This window comes from Lithobates pipiens, unplaced genomic scaffold (assembly GCF_037356315.1).
Source record: "Lithobates pipiens isolate NorthernLeopardFrog02 unplaced genomic scaffold, aLitPip1_a1.2 Scaffold_10, whole genome shotgun sequence".
Lineage (NCBI taxonomy): Eukaryota > Metazoa > Chordata > Amphibia > Anura > Ranidae > Lithobates > Lithobates pipiens.
Genome location: NW_027507686.1, coordinates 33,928,340 through 33,950,197, shown reverse-complemented (window position 1 = coordinate 33,950,197; position 21,858 = coordinate 33,928,340). Strand labels below are relative to the sequence as shown.

The 21,858-nt window shown below is 46.8% G+C and overlaps 1 protein-coding gene across 1 annotated transcript in view; it reads left to right on the top strand.

The window, feature by feature from the left end:
• Window positions 1–14,812, top strand: part of VAC14 (VAC14 component of PIKFYVE complex) — a 70,584-nt gene extending 55,772 nt beyond the window's left edge. Inside the window, exons 13-19 of the mRNA XM_077453539.1 lie at window positions 1,155–1,302; window positions 3,223–3,355; window positions 4,842–5,016; window positions 6,436–6,554; window positions 6,769–6,848; window positions 8,317–8,467; window positions 13,705–14,812. Of these exons, the coding sequence (XP_077309665.1) occupies window positions 1,155–1,302; window positions 3,223–3,355; window positions 4,842–5,016; window positions 6,436–6,554; window positions 6,769–6,848; window positions 8,317–8,467; window positions 13,705–13,861 (963 nt within the window). The 3' untranslated portion in view covers window positions 13,862–14,812. The remainder of the gene's footprint in view (window positions 1–1,154; window positions 1,303–3,222; window positions 3,356–4,841; window positions 5,017–6,435; window positions 6,555–6,768; window positions 6,849–8,316; window positions 8,468–13,704) is intronic.
• The last annotated feature ends 7,046 nt before the right edge of the window (window positions 14,813–21,858 follow it).

The window sequence follows — 21,858 nt, the reverse complement described above, 5'->3', positions numbered from 1 at the left end:
TATGGCAGATGAAAGAGCGGAGTGACACACCACACCTCATTGTTATCTAGAACAGTAATGATAAATTCTGATTGGTCAGGGCTAGGGCACAGCACTGGTCATTGGTCAAGGTTTGAACACAGTGTAACTGGTAGCATACAGTCATTTTCTCTGGCGCTGTCAGTAGTGATGTCACCACGCTGCAGCGATTTTCTGCGCTGGGTTGGACATTTTAGCTGTTCTGCAAACCTGACAGCCTTGTTACACTATGCAGTGTAATGTGTCCTGACTTTGGGGGCCCAGGGGGATGTTCCCTGACTTTGGGGGCCCAGGGGGATGTTCCCTGACTTTGGGGGCCCAGGGGGATGTTCCCTGGCTTAGCGGGGCCCAGACGGGGACTTGTCCTGACCTTGGGGCCCCAGGGGAGGGACGTGACCTAACTTGGGGGCCCCAGGGGAGGGACGTGACCTAACTTGGGGGCCCCAGGGGAGGGACGTGACCTAACTTGGGGGCCCCAGGGGAGGGACGTGACCTAACTTGGGGGCCCCAGGGGAGGGACGTGACCTAACTTGGGGACCCCAGGGGAGGGACGTGACCTAACTTGGGGGCCCCAGGGGAGGGACGTGACCTAACTTGGGGGCCCCAGGGGAGGGACGTGACCTAACTTGGGCGCCCCAGGGGCCTGGGGGGGGATGTGTCCTGATGGGGCTTGGGGAAGGGGGGGGCGTGTGCCCTGACATTGGGGCTCAGGGGGGTACGTGCCCTGAGGTCGCGGCCCCAGGGTGGCGTTTCTTGAATTTGGGGATCCAACTAATGTGTTCTGATATTAATGTGTGGGGAGGGGGGGCAGCCTGTGAGCGTGTGTGTGTGTGTGTGTGTCCGCACACACATGCATTATCAGTGCATGGTGTATAATCCCTGTGGTGAAATCCTATGCTTTTCTCAATGTCTTTACATCATGAGGACATAGTGTATAATCCTTGGGCTGGAATTCCATGTTTTTCCCAGTGTCTTAGTGACATAGTGAATAATCTCTGGGTGGAATCCTGTGCTTTTCCCAGTTCCTGTACATCATCAAGACATAATGCATATAATCCCTGGGCTGGAATGAGTTGCCTTTCTTCAGTGTCTGTGCATTATTAGGACATAGTGTATATTCTGTCATTTGTCTTCAGGTAATCCTGAAGGATCTGGAGGTCCTGGCTGAGATTGCCTCCTCACCAGCTGGCCAGACGGATCCCAACAATGATGGCAGTGAACTCTTCTCCGGTCAATCTACACTGTGTGTACCACCCGCGGCCCGGGGTGTCCAGCTGGGTGAAGGTAAGTGAGACCCCAGCGTGTGTGCTGTCACGTCTTCCTGTAGTCCAGTGTGTGTCTTTCTTTAGTTCAATGTGCTTACGATCAACACCACTGTAGTCCGGTGTGTTAGCGCTCAGGTTCTCCTTTAGTCCACTATATATGTGTGGTCAGACCCTCCCATCCAGCGTAGTCCCTGTGTTTGTGTGGTCAGGTCTTCAGGAAAAGCTCATTTACCCCATATAATTTGGAGGATCCTGTACTGTGTGGTCATTGATCTGGTCCTAAAGAAGGTTATGGAGGTATTATCTATACAATTCCGATCTAACGCAGGAGAGGCGACCACCGCTCCTCACATGTCTAGAGGATTCAGGGGAAGGGCCAAGAGTTTTCTTCCTTCTGTTAAAGGGCTCCATGTATTCCCTAAGCAGCTCCATTCCAGCAGCCAATGCGAGCGTGCGTGTTGGTACAGTTATAAGCAGTGCCTCCAGTGATTGGATGGGAACCAATGCACTTTGGTAATTGATGCAAAATCCATTTTAACATGTCCTTTTCAATCCTTTATTATAGTCCTTAGATCTAGGAAGGAGAGCGGCAGGCGGTCACGTGACCGCACATCGGTTATTACAGAGGGGCTGGCAGGAATTGGACTAACTGACTTTAACTTTCTAATGCTATAACCCTAACCCAGATCCTGTAACCCTCATTTTCTACTTCTGATTCTTGCCCTCTAACCCTTTATACTAGCCCTTTAACCGTCTAACTCTAACCTTGGCTCTCTAACCTTTAATCCTAGCACTGTAACCCTATCCCTTTAATTCCAACATTGTAATCCTCTAACCCTAGCCCTCTAATGTTATAGCCCTCTAACCATTACCTTCTAACTTAATCCTCTAACCCATTCTGACAGTGTGTAAGCTCTTGAGGTGAAGGGCAGGTGACATCTTGCTGTCGGAGTATCCAAGACATACAAGTCAGGGGCTGACTCTGCCCACCAGCCTCCACCTGTATGTAAAATCACTTTTCGGTGGACTGAGGCTTTTGGAACAACATATGGCCAATAACAAATGTGGACTCCTATACATGTGAGCAGGAGGCTGAGGACTAAGGGGAACTCCGCTTGTAGCCAGATGGTTGTGTTACTAAAATTCTGAGTTCTGTTCTGCTCTGACATGCTCTAGCATGATGTGCCAGCTGTCCTCTGTCAGAGAACACTGGCTGTAAGATACCAGATTGTGTCAAAAATTGTGTCCCAGGCTGCATGAGATTTTGTGTACTGGTGTGTGCCAATTATTTCCATGTTGATTCTAGTTCTGGAAAACCTAATTCTCCCGCTCTACAAGACTCTGGTCTGGCCGCACCTGGAGTATGCTGTCCAGTTCTGGGCACCAGTCCTCAAGGAAGGATGTACTGGAAATGGAGAGAGTACAAAGAAGGGCAACTAAGCTAATAAAGGGTCTGGAGGATATCAGATATGAGGAAAGGTTACGAGTACTGAACTTATTCTCTCTGGAGAAGAGACGCTTGAGAGGGGATATGATTTCAATTTATAAATACCGTACTGGTGACCCCACAATAGGGAAAACTTTTTTGCAGAAGGGATTTTAACAAGACACGTGACCACTCATTAAAAGTAGAATAAAAGAGGTTTAACCTTAAACTACGTAGAGGGTTCTTCACTGTAAGAGTGGCAAGGATGTGGCATTCCCTTCCGCAGGAGGTGGTCTCAGTGGGGGGGGGGGCATCAAGAGTTTCAAGAAACTATTAGATAAGCACCTGAACGACCGCAACATACAGGTATATACAATGTAATACTGACATATTATCACACACATAGATTGGACCTGTGACTTTTTTCAACCTCACCTACTATGTAACTATGACCAGTTGGAGATCTGTTGGGTGGATATATAATGGAATCGCCATGTTTGATCTCTTTTTTAGGTGCCCGTGGCCTGGAGAGCTCACCATCCACCCCCACCATGAACTCCTACTTCCATCGCTTCATGGTCAACCTGCTGAAGAGGTTCAGTAGTGAGCGGAGACTGTTGGAGACCCGAGGTGCCTTTATCATCAGGTGGGTGCACAGTGTAATTACATTGGGCAATTGCACTGGGGCAACTATAGCTCATATAACACATGGTGTGTGATTATGTCTTGTCCCTGGGATGGATGCAGCTGGGGTAGAATAGTTTTGTCCTCAGGTCTGGCAGTATCCTGGGTCAGACTAGTTGGTGGCTTTTCCCAGCTGGTCCTACCTGTGCGTCGTCTTTGGTGAGGTTGTTTACATTGTATTCCAGTAGCCACATGCTGGATCGGAGGAGTAAGGGGGTGGGGGTCAGGAGTTTTGTAATGCAGAGGTGGGGTGGGGTTCTGTACTGTGAAAATTGAAGGCTGGGAGGGGTCTGTAGTGTGGCGGTAGGAAGAGGTTCTGTAGTGTAGAGATGCAGGGGTTATGAAGTGCAAAGGTAAAATCTCTGTACTGCAGATGCAGAAAAAGGTTCTGTAGTACGGAGGTGTGTGGATGAAGGGGTCCTGTAGTGCGGAGGTGGTTAAGGAGGCTCTGTGGGGTGGGGGGTTCTATACCACAGATGTGGAGAGAGGTTAAGTAGTCGGAAGTTGTGGGGGGAATTTGCCTGTACTGTGGAGATGAGGAGAGGTTCTATAGTTGGGAGGGTTCTGTAGTGCAGAGGCTGGAGGAAATTCTGTAGTGCAGGGATGAGGTGGGGTTCTGTACTTCCAGAGTTATTGAGGTTGGGGGTAGTCTGTAGTGGGGAAGGGTTCTGTAGTGCAGAGGTGTAGGTGGGGTACCTTTTGAGGAGGGGTGGGAGCTCTATACTGCAGAGGTGGTAGGAGGTTATGTAATGGGGGTGGGGGGTTATGTTGTCTGTATTGTGGAGGTGAGGAGAGGTTCAGTAGTTGGGAGGGTTCTGTAACAAACAGTTTAGTGTGTCCTATAGGGTTCTATAGTGTGGAGGGTCCTGTAGTGTGGAGGGTGGGGAAGGTTCTGTAGAGCGGAGGTGGGGGGGAGGCTCTGTGGTAAACTGCAGAGATGAAAAGGGGTTCTGTAGTGTGGATGGGGGGGGGGGGGTATTCTGTAGAGCAGAGTTGGAGAGAGGTTCTGTAGTGCAGAGATGGGGGTGGAACACTGTGATGCAGAGTTGGTGGGGTTCTGTAGTTGGGGGGGTTCTGTACCGCAGAGGTTGGGAACTGTTCTGTACTGTTGAGGTGTGAAGGGGGCTCTTTATTGCAGAGGCGGTTCTGCTTTACAAACATATCCTGCTTTTCACTGTTTGAATATTCCCCCCACCACCAATTCACATCATAATATAATAATATTTCTGATGTCTTATTGTAATTTGTTGTCTTTGTGATTTCAGAGGTGACAATCGGATATGAAACCTAATGCCTGTTAGCTGATCCAAAAAAAAAAAAAAAAAAAAAGAAAGTGATCCATCTATGGGCAGCTTTATCAGTTTCAGCAGGGGGATGCGGGGTTGGAGGGGGGTTACATAGGTTGGTGATGTAGATGGGGGTCACGTGTAGTCTCTTTCTCTCCACAGACAGCTCAGTCTTCTGCTGAACGCGGAGAACATCTTCCACTCCATGGCAGACATCTTGCTGCGGGAGGAGGATCTGAAATTTGCATCCACCATGGTGCAGAATTTGAACAGCATCCTGCTGACCTCCTCTGAACTCTTCCAGCTCCGCAGTCAACTGAAAGACCTCCAGACGCCGGTATGCCTCGGTCAGATGACTTGGCGAGCAACAAAGTTTAGTGATGTGAATGAGCCAGTGTTACTCCCTGTTCAGTGTCTAAACGGATCGGAGAGATTGGCTAGGAAAAACTACCTCCAAAGAAAAGGGGAGCCTGCAAAGGGCCCATGGGGTGAGGGATGGACCTCTATGGGGCCCACAGGTTGGGAGGATGGGTCTGTACGGGGCCCACAGACATTACATTGCCTACTCACTGGGAACATCTTCATCAGCAGCAGTTGCATTCCCACATCCTTACAGTGCTGGAAGGAAAATGAGATTCAATAACATTGAGTAAGAGCTTGATTTTGTAGGCACTGAGTGTGGGATGTCTAGGACCGTCGCTGGGATGTATGTGGTGTGCGATCAGAGATGGTGATAGAGGGGACCCCAAAACTGCCCAGAGTGTGGTGTGTCTAGGACTCTCATTGAGACCTGTGTGGTCTTTGATCAGTGAATGGTGGAGGGGACCACTCCCCAGAGCGTGGCATGTCTATGACCATAATTGGGATGTGCATGGTCCATGATCACTGGACAGTGACCCCAAAACCACTGTCTAGAGCAGTGATGGCAAACCTTGGCACCCTAGATGTTTTAGAATTACATTTCCTGTGATGCTCATGCACTCTGTAGTGTAGTTGAGCATCATGGAAAATGTAGTTCCAAAATATCTCGGGTGCCAAGGTTCACCATCACTGGTCTAGAGATTGTAACGTCTCTAGGACCATTGTTGGGATTTGTGCAGTCCATGACCACAGAATGGTGATTGGTGGACTCTGGAACCAATGTCTAAAAAAAGTAGCATCACTAGGACCATTGTTGGGATGTGTGTGGTCCATGATCACAGAATGGTGATTGGTGAACTCTGGGACCAATGTCTAGAAAGTAGCATCAGTAGGACCATTGTTGGAACCTGTGTGGTCTGAGATCACAGAATGGTGACGGATGCCCCCCCCCCCCGAGACCATTTCTCAGAGCCTGAAGTCTCTGGGACCATCACTGGAATGCGTGTGGTCTGTGATCACAGAGCAATGACAGAGGGGACCCCAAGACCACTGTCTGAAGTGTGTTGTCTTAGAGACCATTGTTGGAGTGTGTGTGTGGTCTGTGATCAAAGAGCGATGACAGAGGGGACTACTCGTGTGTGTGGTCTGAGACCACAGAGCAGTCACAGAGGAGACCCCGGGACTCTTGCTTAGAGCGTGGTGTGTCTAGGACTGTCATTGGTTTGTGTGTAGTCAAAGGTCAGAGAACAGTGACAGTGGGGATCCTGGGACCACTGCCCAGAGTTCGTGGTATGCCTAGGACTGTCATTGGGACCATATGTTGCCTGTGATCTAAGAACAATGACAGAGGGGACCCTGGGACCACTGCCATTACCTCTCTATTTTCCCATTGCAGGAGAGCTGTGACCTGTTCTGCTGTCTGTACCGCTCATGGTGTCACAGCCCCGTGGCCACCGTGTCCCTGTGTTTCCTTACTCAGAACTACAAGCACGCGTATCACCTCATCCAGAAGTTGTATCCTTCATGCAATGTGGGCAGGGGCAGCGAAGTGTCCTCACTGACTTCTACCAGTCCCGTCCTCAGCTGGCATTATTCTTCAAGGCTCATTAAGTCCTCCATGCAGATTTAGGCAATCCTGGCACTGGTACCAGTATGGGGACTGTAGGGTGAAGTGCTATTATATCTTAGGGACTGTATTGCACTGTTCTTCCTTGACACTGGCATTTAGTGGTGACCTGGAGGTGACGGTGGATTTCCTGACTGAGGTGGACAAGCTGGTACAGCTGATCGAATGTCCGATCTTTACATGTGAGTAAATTCCCAAAATTCTTCACTTCATCCCCATCCGTGTCACAACTGGAGAGTCTGTTATTGTATTCTAGTCACTATTTTATAGCTCTTTGTTTATAGATATTAGGGCTTTGTTATAGAATATGGACAGACAGAGTGGACTTTATTCGGGATGTTCAGACATTTCATTTTCCCGGTCTAGATTATGATATACAGGCCCCCGGAAGTGAGTTCCCATCATACAGATATACAGACCTGGGGGAAAGCTCCTATCATGCAGATATACAGACCCGGGGGAGAGCGCCCATCATACAGATATACAGGCCCCGGGGGGAAAGCTCCCATCGTACAGATCCGAGGGAGCACTCCCATCATACAGATATACAGACCCGAGGGAGCGCTCCCATCATACAGATTTACAGACCCGGGGGAAAGCTCCCATCATACAGATATACAGACCCGAGGGAGCGCTCCCGTCATACAGATATACAGACCCGGGGGAAAGCTCCCATCATACAGATATACAGACCCGAGGGAGCGCTCCCGTCATACAGATATACAGACCCTGGGGCAAAGCTCCTATCATACAGACCCCGGGGGAAGAGCCCCCATCATCTAGATATGTAGACCCGGGGGAGAGCTCCCATCATACAAATATACTGATCCCATGGGAAGGAGCTCTCACCGGGGCCTGTATTTGTGTGATGGGAGCTCTCCCCCGGGGTCTGTATATCCATATGATGGGATCCACCCCTGGGGTCTGTATATTCTTTATATCGTTTGTTCTCCCCGTCTGTGTATTTGTATGATGGGAGCTCTTTCCCCCAGATATGCATATACCTATGTTGGGAGCCCTTCCTTAGCTCCATGTATCTGTGCTTTGGGAGCTCTTCTCTGGGTCTATGTATCTGTATAATAGGAGCTCTCTCCCTGTGTCTGTGTTAGGAGTACCCCCCCCCTCCCCCTGGGGGTCTGTGTTATCCGTATGTTGGAAGCTTTTCCCCCTACACGTGTCCTAATAACACACAGCTTCCAGCACGTTGGCTGGGAAATGGAGCAGAAATGATCAGATGGCTGTGTGCCTGTACAGAGAAGAGTCGGTGTGCCGCGGACATGTCAGGTCATCCACAGTATGGAGGATCATAGAGAGTAGTGTGTGTGTAACACATCAGAGTGCAGGGAGAAGGGAAGGGAGGGGATAACAAGTCAGGGAAGAGAAGGGAGATGAGGGGAAAGGTCAGGGAGAAGAAGGGAGAGGATGATGAGAGGAAGGGAGAAGATATGAAAGGGCAGGGAGGAGAAGGCGATGACTCCGATTTTAGGGAAACATTCCTTGGATTCTCCCTAGTTCTTTTTTCCTGAGAGGTCATTGCTGGCATGTTTTTTGAGGCCCGTCCCATTCTCCTAATTTTCAATGTCGCACACCATGTACTCTCCGGCTGATAGTTAGTAGCCATGCTGTTTAAATTGTCTTCTCCCCCCTCAGATCTCCGCCTGCAGCTTCTGGATGTGGAGAATCACCCATATCTGATCAGAGCACTGTATGGACTTCTGATGCTGTTACCACAGAGCAGTGCCTTCCAGCTGCTATCACACCGTCTACAATGTGTCCCCAACCCTCAGCTCATCCGATCAGGGTAAGTGCTGCACATACCGCAGGGGGTTGAGCTGTAGAGGAATGGTGGAGTCATGCTTTCACCCCAAGAAGCCAATGATAAATATTTAACTCCTGTCCCAACATTTTATTATTAAGCCTGGGAAGTTTCCTGAGCATCCTAGGGAGGGTTCTACAGCAACCTGAATATCCGGTTAGGGCTCATCTAAATTAGGTTCTATAAAGTTGGAGCCATTGTCCATATCCTGCCCAACTGAATTCATCATGGAGCTCCTTCTATAAAATGGAAGTCCAGTTTGTGACAACAAAAACTTTACTCCATGCTGTCCCACTCTTATTTGCAGATCCTCTCCAAGTCATTAAGGTTTTTAGGCTGATGTAACTCGAACCTTCAGATCCCTCCACATATTTTCTATGGGATTAGGGTTTGGAGACTGGATAGGCAACTCCAGGACCTTAACGTGCTTTGTTGCCTTGGCTATGTGTTTTGGGTCATTGTCATGTTGGAATACCCATCCACCACCCATTTTCAATGCCCTGGCTGAGGGAAGGAGGTTCCCACCCAAGATTTAGCGGTACATGGCCCCGTCCATCGTCCCTTTTGGTGTGGTAAAGTTGACCTGTCCCCTTGAAAACACCCCAGAAGCATAATGTTTCCACCCTCCATGTTTGATGGTGTTCTTGGGGGTCAGGCAGCATTGCTCCTCCTACAAACAAGAAGAGTTGATGCCAAAGAGCGCAATTTTGGTCTCCTCTGACCACAACACTTTCACCCAGTTCTCCTCTGAATCATTCAGATGTTCATTAGCGAACTTCAGATGTACCTGTACATGTTCTTTCTTGAGCAGGGGACGGGTGCTGCAGGATTTCAGTCCTTCACAGCGTATTGTGTTACCAATTGTTTTCTTGGTGACTATGGTCCCAGCTGCCTTGAGATCATTGACAAGATTCTCCCGTGTAGTTCTGGGCTGCTTCCTCACTGTTGTCATGATCATTGAAACTCCACAAGGTGAAGCCTTGCATGGAGCTCCAGACCGAGGGAGATTGACAGTTTTGTGTTTCTTCCATTTGCGAATAATCGCACCAACTGTTGTCACCCTCTCACCAAGCGGTTTGGCAATGGTCTTGTAGGCCCATTCCAGCCTTGTGTAGGTCTACAATCTTGTCCCCGACATCCTTGGACAGCTTTTTGGTCTTGGCCATGGTGTAGGGATTGGAATCTGATTGCTTCTGTGGACAGATAATAAACTCAGATTAGGGGCACTCCCTTTAAGTGAGTGCTCCTAATCTCAGCTCTTTACCTGTATAGAAGACACCTGGGAGCCAGAAATCTTGCTGATTGATAGGCGATCAAATACTCATTTCACTCATTAAAATGCAAATCAATTAATAACTTGAAATGCGTTTTTCTGGATATTTTTGCTCTGTCTCTCATTTGTTAAAATAAACTTACCATTAAAATTATAGATTGATCATTTCTTTGTCAGTGGACAAATGTACAAAATCAGGAGGGGATAAAATACTTTTTCCCCTCACTGTATACATTTTAACCACTTGCTGACTGAAATACATACAAAAACACCCTGTCGGCAAGTGCATATACCAGGATCAGGGCTCCCATTTCTTTCAGCCGGCAATCTGCTGTCTTGTAAAAGTGATTCGGGCAGCTTTACAGCCAACCGATCACTTTTACAGCCCTGCTAAAGGCTCGCCCTCCCCACATGTGTGGGGGATTTAGGTCATTTTCTAGCAAAGCAAAAAAAAAATTAAATTGCCCAAAACAGCAAGTGTTTAAAACTTTTAATTAATGAAAGATGGGATAGTTCTCTCTACTTGTATATTGTGCTCCAGGACACAAAAAACACATTCCCCATAGCACAGAACATATTGGAAAGAAGTGGCTGTGAATAGGTGGGACTTTGTTGCTTGATTCAAGTTACATGTCTCCACACAAAACAAAAAAAACAGCTCTGGGTCTCTTTACACTTGAAGATAACCATCCTCCCTCCCTGAACCTTGATGGCCAATTCTCTTCAGACCTGGGCAGGTAGCTGTAGTCCACACAAAAAGCTTAGGCTTATGACATCATGCACAGCTCTCACTCTTGTGAGAGTTTGCCAGGGATGGGTGGGGTGAGTCCTAAGAGGGCCAATGAGAGCTGCAGAGCTGGAGGTGTGTGTCTGTGTAAATCCAGGAAGTGAACAGGCAGCAGCTTCAGCTGCCCACAGTTAAAATGGATGCAGCCAGACTCAGTGGAGGGAGATTTCTGCAGCATATTTGGCAAGTAAAGAATAACAGTGTATTTAAAATAATATGCAAAGTGGTTGGAGGGAAGCTTCAGAATGGCAAAAAATGTTTTTATTACAAATTATGTGAGCAGACTGCAGTTCCTCTTTAACCACATGCCGACCAGGCCATAGCCGAAAGATGACTACAGCGCGGTCGGGTTATTCTGGGTGGACGTTCGTGGGATGTCCTTTCAGAATCTTGCTCACACGTGCCCCCTGGGGCGCGCACCCGGGAACATCTGTGACCGCCAGGTCCTCCGGGCCCCCGGCGCAGCACGGTAAACGGGCGCTGATAGCGGCAGTTTACCACGTGATCGCGCTGTCAAATGACGGAGCGATCACTTGTAAACAAACCAGCGTCACATCATAAGGCCGGTTCCTCCCTCTCCTCTCTGTACTGATCGGCCAATAATAATCTGCCAATACTCTACAACTCTGCCAATAAATTTTAAAAGAAACAAATAATTTTTTTATTTATTTTTTACCGAATTTTCAGGTCTTTTCTGATGGCGCAAAGAATAAAAAACCCAGCGGTGATTAAATACCATCAAAAGAAAGCTCTATTTGTGTGAAAAAAAGGACAAAATGTAATTTGGGTACAGTGTTGCATGACTGAGTAATTGTCATTTAAAGTGTGAGAGCACCGAAAGCTAAAAATTGGTCTGGTTAGGAAGGGGGTTTAAGTGCCCAGTGGTCAAGTGGTTAAGGGACACGGAAAGTCTTTAATTTTTGGGTTATACTGCCACCTGCAGGAGGATTGGACACTAGCCCAGGATAACCCCTCTTAGTACCAGAATGCCTCCATTTTTTTCCAGTGTCCTAGGTTGGATTGCTTTTTATTTTTTATTTTTTTAGCTCTGCTGTTACAATTGCTTAACTTAATTTTACTTGCAGGTTTTTTTTCCTTTAATAAAGACTCTTCTTTACATCACTGCTGGAGGTTAACCCGCCAGTTTGCATTATCTAGCATTGTTGTTCAAAGCCTAACTCCGATACGTCTCAGGTCCAAATGTTCCTTCTTAATGGCATTTGAAGTCCAGGTTCTAAGGAACAGGGGAATCATGCAGAGTCTTTGCTCAAGGTATGTCCTTCGACATGGATGGCATAATTCACCTGGTGTGAGTCTAAGGCAGAGGTCTCAAACTGGCGGCCCTCCAGCTGTTGCGGAACTACAAGTCTCATGAGGCATTGCAAGGCTGATAGTTACAAACATGACTTCCACAGGTAGAGGCATGATGGGACTTGTAGTTTCGCAACACTGCAGGGCCTCCAGTTTGAGACCGCTGGTCTAGGGGCTTCCATCTCATGAGTTGCTCTGTGAAACAAATTCTCTTCTTTCTGCAGCTGGATCCGGACTAGTGTTTGGCTGTCGGCACCATCAAAAGTCCAGTTTATTCTCTTTTCATTCTGTTTCTAAGACCTTTGTCCTCCCACTTTTTTGATTAATCTCTTTGTATTGGAGGTCTCCCATGCAGCTCCCCCATCTGTTTCCCAGTGACTTGATGGGATCTCTGGTTCTCTGTGCTTCAGAAACTGGTGTTTGAACCCTTTAGGGACATTCCTCTCGCTGCTGTTACCCATGAGGTGGTTTTCCTTGTAGCCATTATCTCTACTAGGTGAGTATCTGAACTACCAGCCCTATCTTTATAAAGAGCACTTTGTTTTTCAGGCCCAGGACTTCCTTCGTGCCTTTAGGTAGCTTCAGCATTTCACCTCAACCAGGACATGCGTTCCTGTTCCTCTGTTTCATCAAATAGAAATTTTCCACCATCATCTGGATGGGGTTCAGACTGTTCGAGTCTGTCTCTCAGCCATTGCTTTACAGAAGACTAATTAATTATCTTTTGATCTTTTCCCAATAGGCCCCAGGAGCGCACCCTAGCTTCTCATTCCAAAATTTCTAGGTGGCCCCAGACAGACCATCATTCAAGAGTCTGGTATCAAGGAGCAGGTTTGCCCATTACTGTTGAGACTCGCTCTATGAAATCTCTTGGCATTGTACTTCCATTCCCCAAATTTGTAAGACTGCCCCCGGTCTGCTGCTCATCTACCAGGGTTGATGTTCAGCCTCATCTGATGCAGCTTCAGGTGGCTCTGAACTGCAAGCTATCACTAGTGTTTTACATTGCTGTTTTTAACCCCACAGTTGCACTGTTTTTAGACATTCTAAGGCAGTGATTCTCAACCAGGGTTCCTACAAAGGTTGCTAGGGGTTCCTTCAGCATTGGGCAATTTCTGCCTCTCAGATAAGTTCCCACTGACACCATTGCTCTTTTTAGCTATCTGTAAGGAGGCAATTCTTCCCAATGACCACAAGTGTAAGGACCATTCCTCTCACTGACCATCACACTACTGTATCATGAGTTGTAGATTTCAAATTTTTAGCAGGGGTTCCCCAAGCCCGGAGAACTACTTCAAGGGTTCCTCTGTGCTGAAAAGGTTGAGAAAGGCTGTTCTAAGGGTTTAAGACTTCCTGTGTTCCTCAACGGATGAGAAAGCAAAAATTTATTTTTGTGCTCTTCATAAAATCATTTTCTTGGAGTCTATTGAGGGACACATGTCCCACCACACTGTTTATGATCAGGCTCTTGTTACTGCTTCACTACAAATTTTAGACATGCCTGGAAGTAGGAGGGCTATCCTGTGCTGAGCCACGGTTTTTATGTTTGCTGGTGTCCAATACTCCTGCAGGCAGCAGTATATCCTAAAGATTTTACATTTCTGTGTCCTTTCATGGACTTAAAGAAAAGGATTTTATAGAAAAGTACAGAAATACAAATTTTAACCATTTGTTCACCTGTGTTGATATATGTGCGATGTTCTGCAGCCATGTGATTGACCCTGCCCATTTTGTACCCATTGAGGCTGTAGTGTATGCCAAGTTTGGGGGATTTCCCAAATTGTAAGGTCTCTGGGCTTTGATTGCATCCTCCCTGACTTTGAGTACTGGAAATGACTCTCCTTTCCACAGGCACAGCGAAGCAGCTGCCAAAACATCCCCCAAGGACGGCTCTGTGCAGATAGACTACAATGAGCTTCTTCAGCACTTCGAGAAGGTGCAAAATAAACACCTGGAAGTCAGACACCAGAGAGCGGGGGACAGCATGGATCGACGCCTGGGACCCTGAGGGCCCCCCATTCCCAGGATTTCTGTGCCCCACACCTGTTCTGTATATAGATGGAGAGACTGCATGTCCTCTGGAGTCAAACGTCATACAATAGACTGCCAGCTGTTACAGTCCAAAGTATAGGGGGGACCTGTTTGGCCTTATTGCTGTAATATAGAAGGCAATACTGCCCTGTGTAACAAAGGCAATAATTCCACCCTGTTTTAGGCAAGAGGGGTCACATAGAACCTAATGTTGTGTTAGTAAAGGCAACATACAACAGCTACAGGTAATAAGAATTGTCCCCTGGACTATGGATATGAAGACTGGGTGCATGTACAGCTCTACCAGTGCCCCATCCTGCTCTCACTAGCAAGGTCCAAGGGGGTGACATGAGAACTCTTTGGTCCTGTTCACTGTTAATGGATTGTATCATAAGTAAATGCTAACAATTCCACTTTGTGACTTCCTTATGTCAAATCCACACAAAATTTATGCCTGGATGGTGGTATTTCATCCTTCATGTCCTCCTAGACACTGTCCTCCAAGAAAACCTGTTGATGGTAAAGAGACCCTGTCGGAGCAGCTGTGTTCCTGGCGTAGCCAAAGCACTCTGGTGACTGCCATTGGCTGATTCGGGAAAGTAATGCAAGTTCTGGGACAGAAAACCTCTCTGCAGCACATGGGGTCAAACCTGTCCTGGAATGAGCACCAATCCTGAAAGTCCGCCAGTGGCAGCAGCAGTGTCGGGTATAGGCCACCCAGACAATATTCCCTTTACAAATAAGATCTTCTGTTTTCAGGTCTTTTCCTGCTGTATATTCAAAATATTGTGGTGTATTCTTTTTGTAAGATCGAAGACCAACTTCCGAGTTTTTTTTTTTTTGTCCAGGATTTCTACTTAACCCCTGTATACGAAAAGCACAGCTACCAGGATGTCTATATTAAATGCTTAGATTTTCAGTATTTTAACCAAGTCTTGTGTCTTTTATGATCTCTGCTGGAAAATATTCCTATACATTCACCACCATCTCTGACCATAATATGATTCTCTTACACTGTATACCAAGAACACTACACCTCCAACATAATGGACCACTAGATGATATTATTATTATTATACAGGATTTACATAGCGCCGACAGTTTGCGCAGAGCTTTAAAACAGTAGGGCATACAGTACAATTCAAATACATATATAGGATATGTGGGGTTCAAATGCCAAAGTGTTCTTAAGTGCTTTCTGCCCACATTTATTCATCAGTGTTGTAGAAAAATAACAAGTATAAGAGGTTCTCTCGCAGGGGAAATAACAGTCCAAAATCCCACAAACATTTTTAGGCCTTCTGGCTAAATCACACAGCCTATATGCATCCTTTCCCAAACAGCGCAGATAATCCTTGAGAAAAGACAAATTTTACCCCAGGTGGGGAACAAGGTGTGGCCAGTGCTTATCCCCTGTATACAGCTACAGATCTTTCACTGCCACCAGTCTATCATATGAAATGCCAAAACCTATACGGCAGGTAGACTCCAGCCACAACTCTTCCCTGAAGTGACAGGGGCTGTTTGCCATATAACTCCCTTCCTGATTCAACTCGTGGGCTCTAGAGAGCATTTTTTTCTTATTACAACCCACCTGGTGCTCCACTTTAAAAGAAAAATCCTAAAAGGCCAGGAACCAGCAGGTAATCCTCAAATTGCTCCTTAGCCTGGGCCATCCATTTTAAGGGAACATGGTTTTGCCATGAGTTGGAAGTGGCACTCCAGTAAGTAGTTCTGTAGGGCCTGTAATGCCCTCTTAATGACCAAACATTCTCACACTGCAATACGTTAATGCCCCTCTGCCAGGGTCAGCTTTCAACACAAATACCACACAGGTGTTGTTCTCCACCTATCACGTGGCACAGCACAGCCCCCAGTCCTACACGTGAGGCATCGGTCTGGACCACAAATTCTTTTGAAGTCTGAGCCTACCAGCGCTAGTTGTCTACATAGAGCCTGTTTGAAACTTGAAAAGCTTATTCAGCCTTTGGATTACACTTAATCCCTACAGAGGCGGCTCTTGCCCTTGGTCAAGTCCGTTAAGGCAGCTGCCACCGTGCAAGGTTTGGGATGAACCTACAATAATATTCAGCCATACCCAGTAAGGTTTTCACTTGTTTCTTGGTGACAGGAGCAGGCCACTCCCTGGTGGCTTCTACTACTAATAGTGTATCCCAGATACCAGCCTCTTCCAACACTGTGGCATACCTCTGGCTTTGCTGTTAAGCCTGCTTTTCTAATGGAATTCAGGACAGCACTTTAGGTAGGTGACTTTCCCAGTTTGTGCTTCTGGTAACCGCATCATCTAAGTAGTCTTGATGTGGGCTAAGAATTTCATCCAGCATCTGGTGGAATGTAGCAGGAGCCCCGTTTAGCCCAAAGGGTATCCAGTCATTACTGCCACAAACCCTCTGGGGATCTGAGATCAAGGGTGGTTATATACCTGGCTGCCCAACTTCTCAATTAGTTCACTGACCCGAGGCATGGGGTAAATATCAAATTTTGACACTTCTTTACATTTCTGGAAGATTTAGAAAAATCTTAGGGAACCATCTGGCTTGGGATCCAAGACTATAGGACTACATGATTCACTATTAGAATTTTCTGTAACCCCGAGGTCTAGCATCATCTGTTCTTCAGCTACTGCCTCTCTGTGAGCCTCTGGAATATGTCGAACTGAACCTTGGGGTTAGTGACAGTGTCATGTTTAATTATATTTGTGCAGCCTGGGAACTCTGAGAAAATCTTTGTTACAGTGTAGAAACTCTCAACTCTTGCTGTTGCATTGCAGACATAGACCCATGTATCTGAACCTCACTAAAGTGCACATTATTCGTTTTTCCTTAACGAAAAAAAACTGACAGCTCTTGTTGGAGCTGCTCTACTAACTATGTCAGGTTAATTCAGTGATCTCCCCCGCTGAGCTGTTGTGTTCAGCGGGGGAGATCACTCCCCCAATCAGAACACTCCGATCAGTGCTCTCTGCCGTTGGCTGAGCGTGCTGATCAGGAGTCGGTCGACTGATGCTTTTCCAGCATGCACACGGGCAGAATGTCGGTCTTTTTCTTCTTCCTTTTTTTTTTTTTTTTTGATCCGGCAAACGCCTCCCGACATTCTGCCCGTGTGTACGGGGCTTTAATCTTCCTCCTTTCTTTGGGGTTCTATCATCCTGTGCTATGAGGGCTTCTCTCTTTCCAGGCTTTGATTAAATTTACATGATGGATCTGATCCTTCTTCCAGCTGTCTGGTACACCTTTATAGTTTACCTCCCCAACCTGTTCCAGTATTCCAGAGGGTCCTTGCCACTTAGCTAGGAATTTTTCCATGATAGGAACTAAAACGAGAACACAATCCCTTAGGTGGAAAGTTTGAACCTTCACTGATCTACTGTACACTCAACTCTGTGCTTCTTGTGCTTGCTGCATGTGTTCTCTGACAAGGGGCATTACTGAGGCAATTCTGTCTAGCTTGCCTGCGATTATAGTCTGACACTCTGGTAGGTATTAGCCCCTGTACACACGGTCGGAGATTTCCACAACCAAATCCGTTGGATTTTGCCTGTCGGATTTTGTCCGTCGGATCTTGTCCGAAACTGTTGCATACACACGGTCGGGCCAAGTTGGCGAAAAATCCGATCTTTCAGAACGTGATGACATAATTTCGTTACGATGGGACTACGTTCAGGCTAGTAGCCAATAGCTTTGATGTAGGAATTTGATCTGATCATGCGTGGCACTTGGTCCGATGAAAATGCTCTACACATGATCGGATTAGGTCCGTCCGGCCCAGTTGGTCGGGAAATATTTCCAACATGTTGGAAAATTGGGTCGGACGGAGATTCGGACGGAATCAGTCCGATGCATACCACACACAGTCGGATTATCCGACGACACGGTCCGATAAGACGCAATCCGACAGATTATCCGACCGTGTGTACAAGGGCTTACACTGGGCAGTTCTAAAGTTGTCCTAGAGGACCTCTAGATCCAGCATATCGGGCATCCCTGGAGCAACCTCCAGATCATCTGCAAAGACTGCTAAGGGAAGAGATACCTTTTCACCAATGGTCACCCCTCCAGCATTATTACATTTATATCCACCCCACAGTCCCCAGGCTCGGGACCCTTTTACTTCCCACTGCTTAGTTCTTTGAAAAGTTGAAAGTCTTTCCCCACTGCAACAGAAAGGGGACACAGCCACTTCAGGGCAAAAAAATCACCAGGCTGGTTTCAAAGGTCACCAGCACTGTGGGGTACTTAACATAACAGTCACTGTTCGCACACACCAATCCTACCGGGCCCTGGGTCAATGGTTCAGTATCCATGGGCCGGGTCTGAAGTCTGGGGGCATGTACACCTTTCTCCCTTACCTTCACCACAAAACTCAACATGTCTGGATCTGCAGCTAGACCCAGATGAGCAAACAAGGACATCCATGTGATTAATCCACATTCCATAGGCTTGGGGGTCAGGGGCCATTTGGCAGCAATGTGATTCACACTCACTGTATTGCCAACATTGGGGATGCCTATGGGTTCTGCAGAGGCTTTCTAAATAGGGCCTCTCAACGGGAGGTGGTCCTCCAACCACTCTTGCCTTTCGGTGCTTCCTCTTTATGGCTTTACTGGCAGTGATTCTGGTTTTGAGCTTATTGCTAAGGGAGATGGCCTTTTGGTAGCTCTTGATGCTGAAGAGCTGGCCAAGAGGTTCTCCACGTCAGAATAGAAAAGTGTTCCACCTGCCAGATCAGCCGACTTTGGATCACCTTAACTCATTTCTTTCCATAGTTCTGGAGGTGGAGCCCTTAGACATCATTCCATGATGACTCTGTCCACAATTTGGAGCCCTGTATGCACATTGGGCTGCAGTCAATGTTTGACCAAGTTGATTAGGTCATACATTTAGGAGTAGGGAAATCCATCTGCATTGTAGCTCCAGCTGTGTACCTGCTGTGCCCTCACTTAGGTTGTAACTCCCAGGCACCTCAAGATTTCACCTTTTAATTGGTCATATTCTTCGGCAACATCAGCGATTATATTGAAGTATGGCTTTTAGGAGTCTTCCCCTAACAGTGGGACAACGAGCACTGCCCAACGTTACTTAGGCCAGGCCTGCCCTTCTGCAGTCCTTTCAGAAGTAGATAAGGCCTCCAAATCATCTTGGGATGATATCCTTTGTAGGAGGTGGCTGAAATGGTGTCTTCACGGTTTCCTCTGGTAACACTTGCAGTCTGGGCTGGCAGCACTTCTGCTAAGGCCTGTTTGTCTTTCTCTACTGCCTGGGTCAAAGCAGTCATCTAAGCCTCCAACAGTCTATTGGTTTATTGTTGATTTGCTGCTTTTGGGACAGGATCTTATGATAAGTCTGTTGCTGGGCAGCATTAGTTTGGATAAAATCCTCCATGCTGCAGATTCAAATTGTACAGACATATACTGGGCCTTTAAGACCCCTTTCAAAGAGAAAACTCTGCTCCCTTCAGCAAGGGATCTGTAAGCAGATCCCCTGCGAACGGGCACAGCTGTCTGTGTGTTGACATCTATGCTCATTCAGTTTGTGGCAGTGGACCCATGTCAACTCTATAGGCAGCCAGATGTAAAAGGTCTCATCTGTCCATTTACATCAGAATGCCTCCGATCCAGTCTGCAAAAGCAGAAAAGGGTGCAATCCTCTTTCTTTTTTGTTCCAGGCCAGAATGGACCTGGAGGTACGCGGGTGTAAAGGTAAACAAGTCCATTTACACCTGCTTGTCAATAGGGCTGCATGGACCTTCCAATGAGGTCCACCTGAAAAAGAGACAGGAAGACCTAAATGGAAAGGCAGTTTAAAAGGGGCTTGGTGGTATAGACCAGTGATGGCGAACCTTGGCACCCCAGATGATTTGGAACTACATTTCCCATGATGCTCCTGCACTCTGAAGTGTATTTGAGCATCATGAGAATTCATGGGAAATGTAGTTTCAAAACATCTGGAGTGCCAAGGTTTGCCATCACTGGTATGGACCGTCTATTGCCAGCAAGGTTGCAGTGGCTACTGAGCCGATCTCCCAGGAGAGCAGTTTAACAGATTCAGCAGAATGTTAATCTGTCCCTTCAAGGCTTGGTTCACATATATGCAAAGCGGATGTGTTTTTTTACTGCATCCGATTCACATAACATGTGAACCGGACCGGCTTTCTTGGGACCAGTTCACAGATATCCGGGGTGGCCGTGGTGTGTTTTTTGAAAACGGTCCGTTGTGATTTTGGGTCCAGTTTAGGTGCAATTTCAAGTAAAAATTTGCACCTGAACCAGTGAACAAAACCGCACCGGGCTGCAAACTGAAGTCGGACATGTGTGAACCTAGCCTTAATCACTGCTACTGCAACTTTTCCACTTCTTATCCTAATGCAACTTTAACAACAGGTACCAGAACATTTGCCTTTCAGCGAGGATCAGCAGAGTAATTGCCTGCATCCTCCACCAGTTATGAGATTCAGCTTTAAGCAGAGTGATCAATATGCCAATGTAGGTGTAAGGGCTTCTTGCCCACGTTTATTCATTGGTGTTGCAGAAAAGCATGATCGAAACAAGAGGTTCCCTCGCAGGGGTAACAATCAAAGTCCAACAAAAGTTCTTTATCCTCCTGTCTAGTAGTAAGACATTCAGTCAGCAAAGCCCTTGTGCATCCCAGGTAAAAGACAAATTATCCTTGTTCCATCCACCCTATAGCCGTACAACGGCTACAGCGCAGACCTACTTTGCCGGGAGGGTGTCAATAGACGTCCTCCCACGCTCAAACAGCCTGCGCACCCCCTGCAGGATGCGTGTGGCACGCTCTGTGATCAGTGAGTCCGAGACTCGGCTGGTCGGAGTAAGTGGTCGATCCCGACCCCCTTACCACGTGATGAGCTGTCAGCCAATGACAGCTGATCATGTGATGTAAACAAAGCCGGTAATCGGCTATTTTTTCTCGTCACGGCCAAAAAAAAAGCCAATCACCAGCAGCTGTGAGTGGGATATCAATCCTGATCGTGGTGAGCCTCAGTCATCTGTGCCACCTGCCAGTACCACTAACCAGTACCCACCAGCGCCACCTACCAGTGCCCACAGTGTCCCCTATAAATGTCACCAATTAGTGCCTCATCACCAGAGCTTGACTATCAATGCCACCTACCAGTGCCGTCTTATAAGTGCAGCCCATCAGTACAGCTTATCAGTGCAGCCTCATCAGCGAATATTATAGAAGGAGCAAAATTTTATAACAAACTACGAAATGTTTTTATTTTTTTTTCAAAAATTTTTGTCTTTGTTTAGCAAAAAATATCTTCACAATTATGTGCCACTTTGTGTTGGTCTATCATATAAAATCCCAATAAAATACATTTACGTTTTTGGTTGTAACATGAGAAAACGTGGACAATTTCATGGGGTATCCACAACTCTTCTCTGGACTGCTGATGTTCTGTATGGCCCTGTTGGTACCAGAGTTCTGAACATTTTGGGCTCTGAAAACTGATGTGGATAACAGATCTCAGTCTGCATTCACATCTGTGTCTTGTAAACACAAGCTTTTACACGTGTTTTGGTGCCACATACTGTACATAGGCCAGCTTGTTCATTTGAACAGGTTGTCCTATGCACAACAAACGTGCCTTGCACCTTTTTGGGTGCTGTGCTTTGTGTGTGTTTTTTTATTTTTATTTATTTATTTTTTACAATGTGCCAGGTGTGTTTAGGGCGCCATTAGCAATGCACATTTTTTGTGCGTTCCATGAACGCATGCAAAATCTTGCAAAATGGAGCCCTCTTCTCTTCTCTCATACGATTTTGTCGACAAGAGGTGAAATTGTTAGTTTTTTATTTATTTATTCTAAAGAATAAGAAAACTGCAAGCAACAAAAATGTCAAAATACGTTGAACTGAATGTTTTATACTTGTTGAAGATGTCACATATTTATTAATTGGTAATATCGGTGAGAGAAATGGATTTCTCTTTA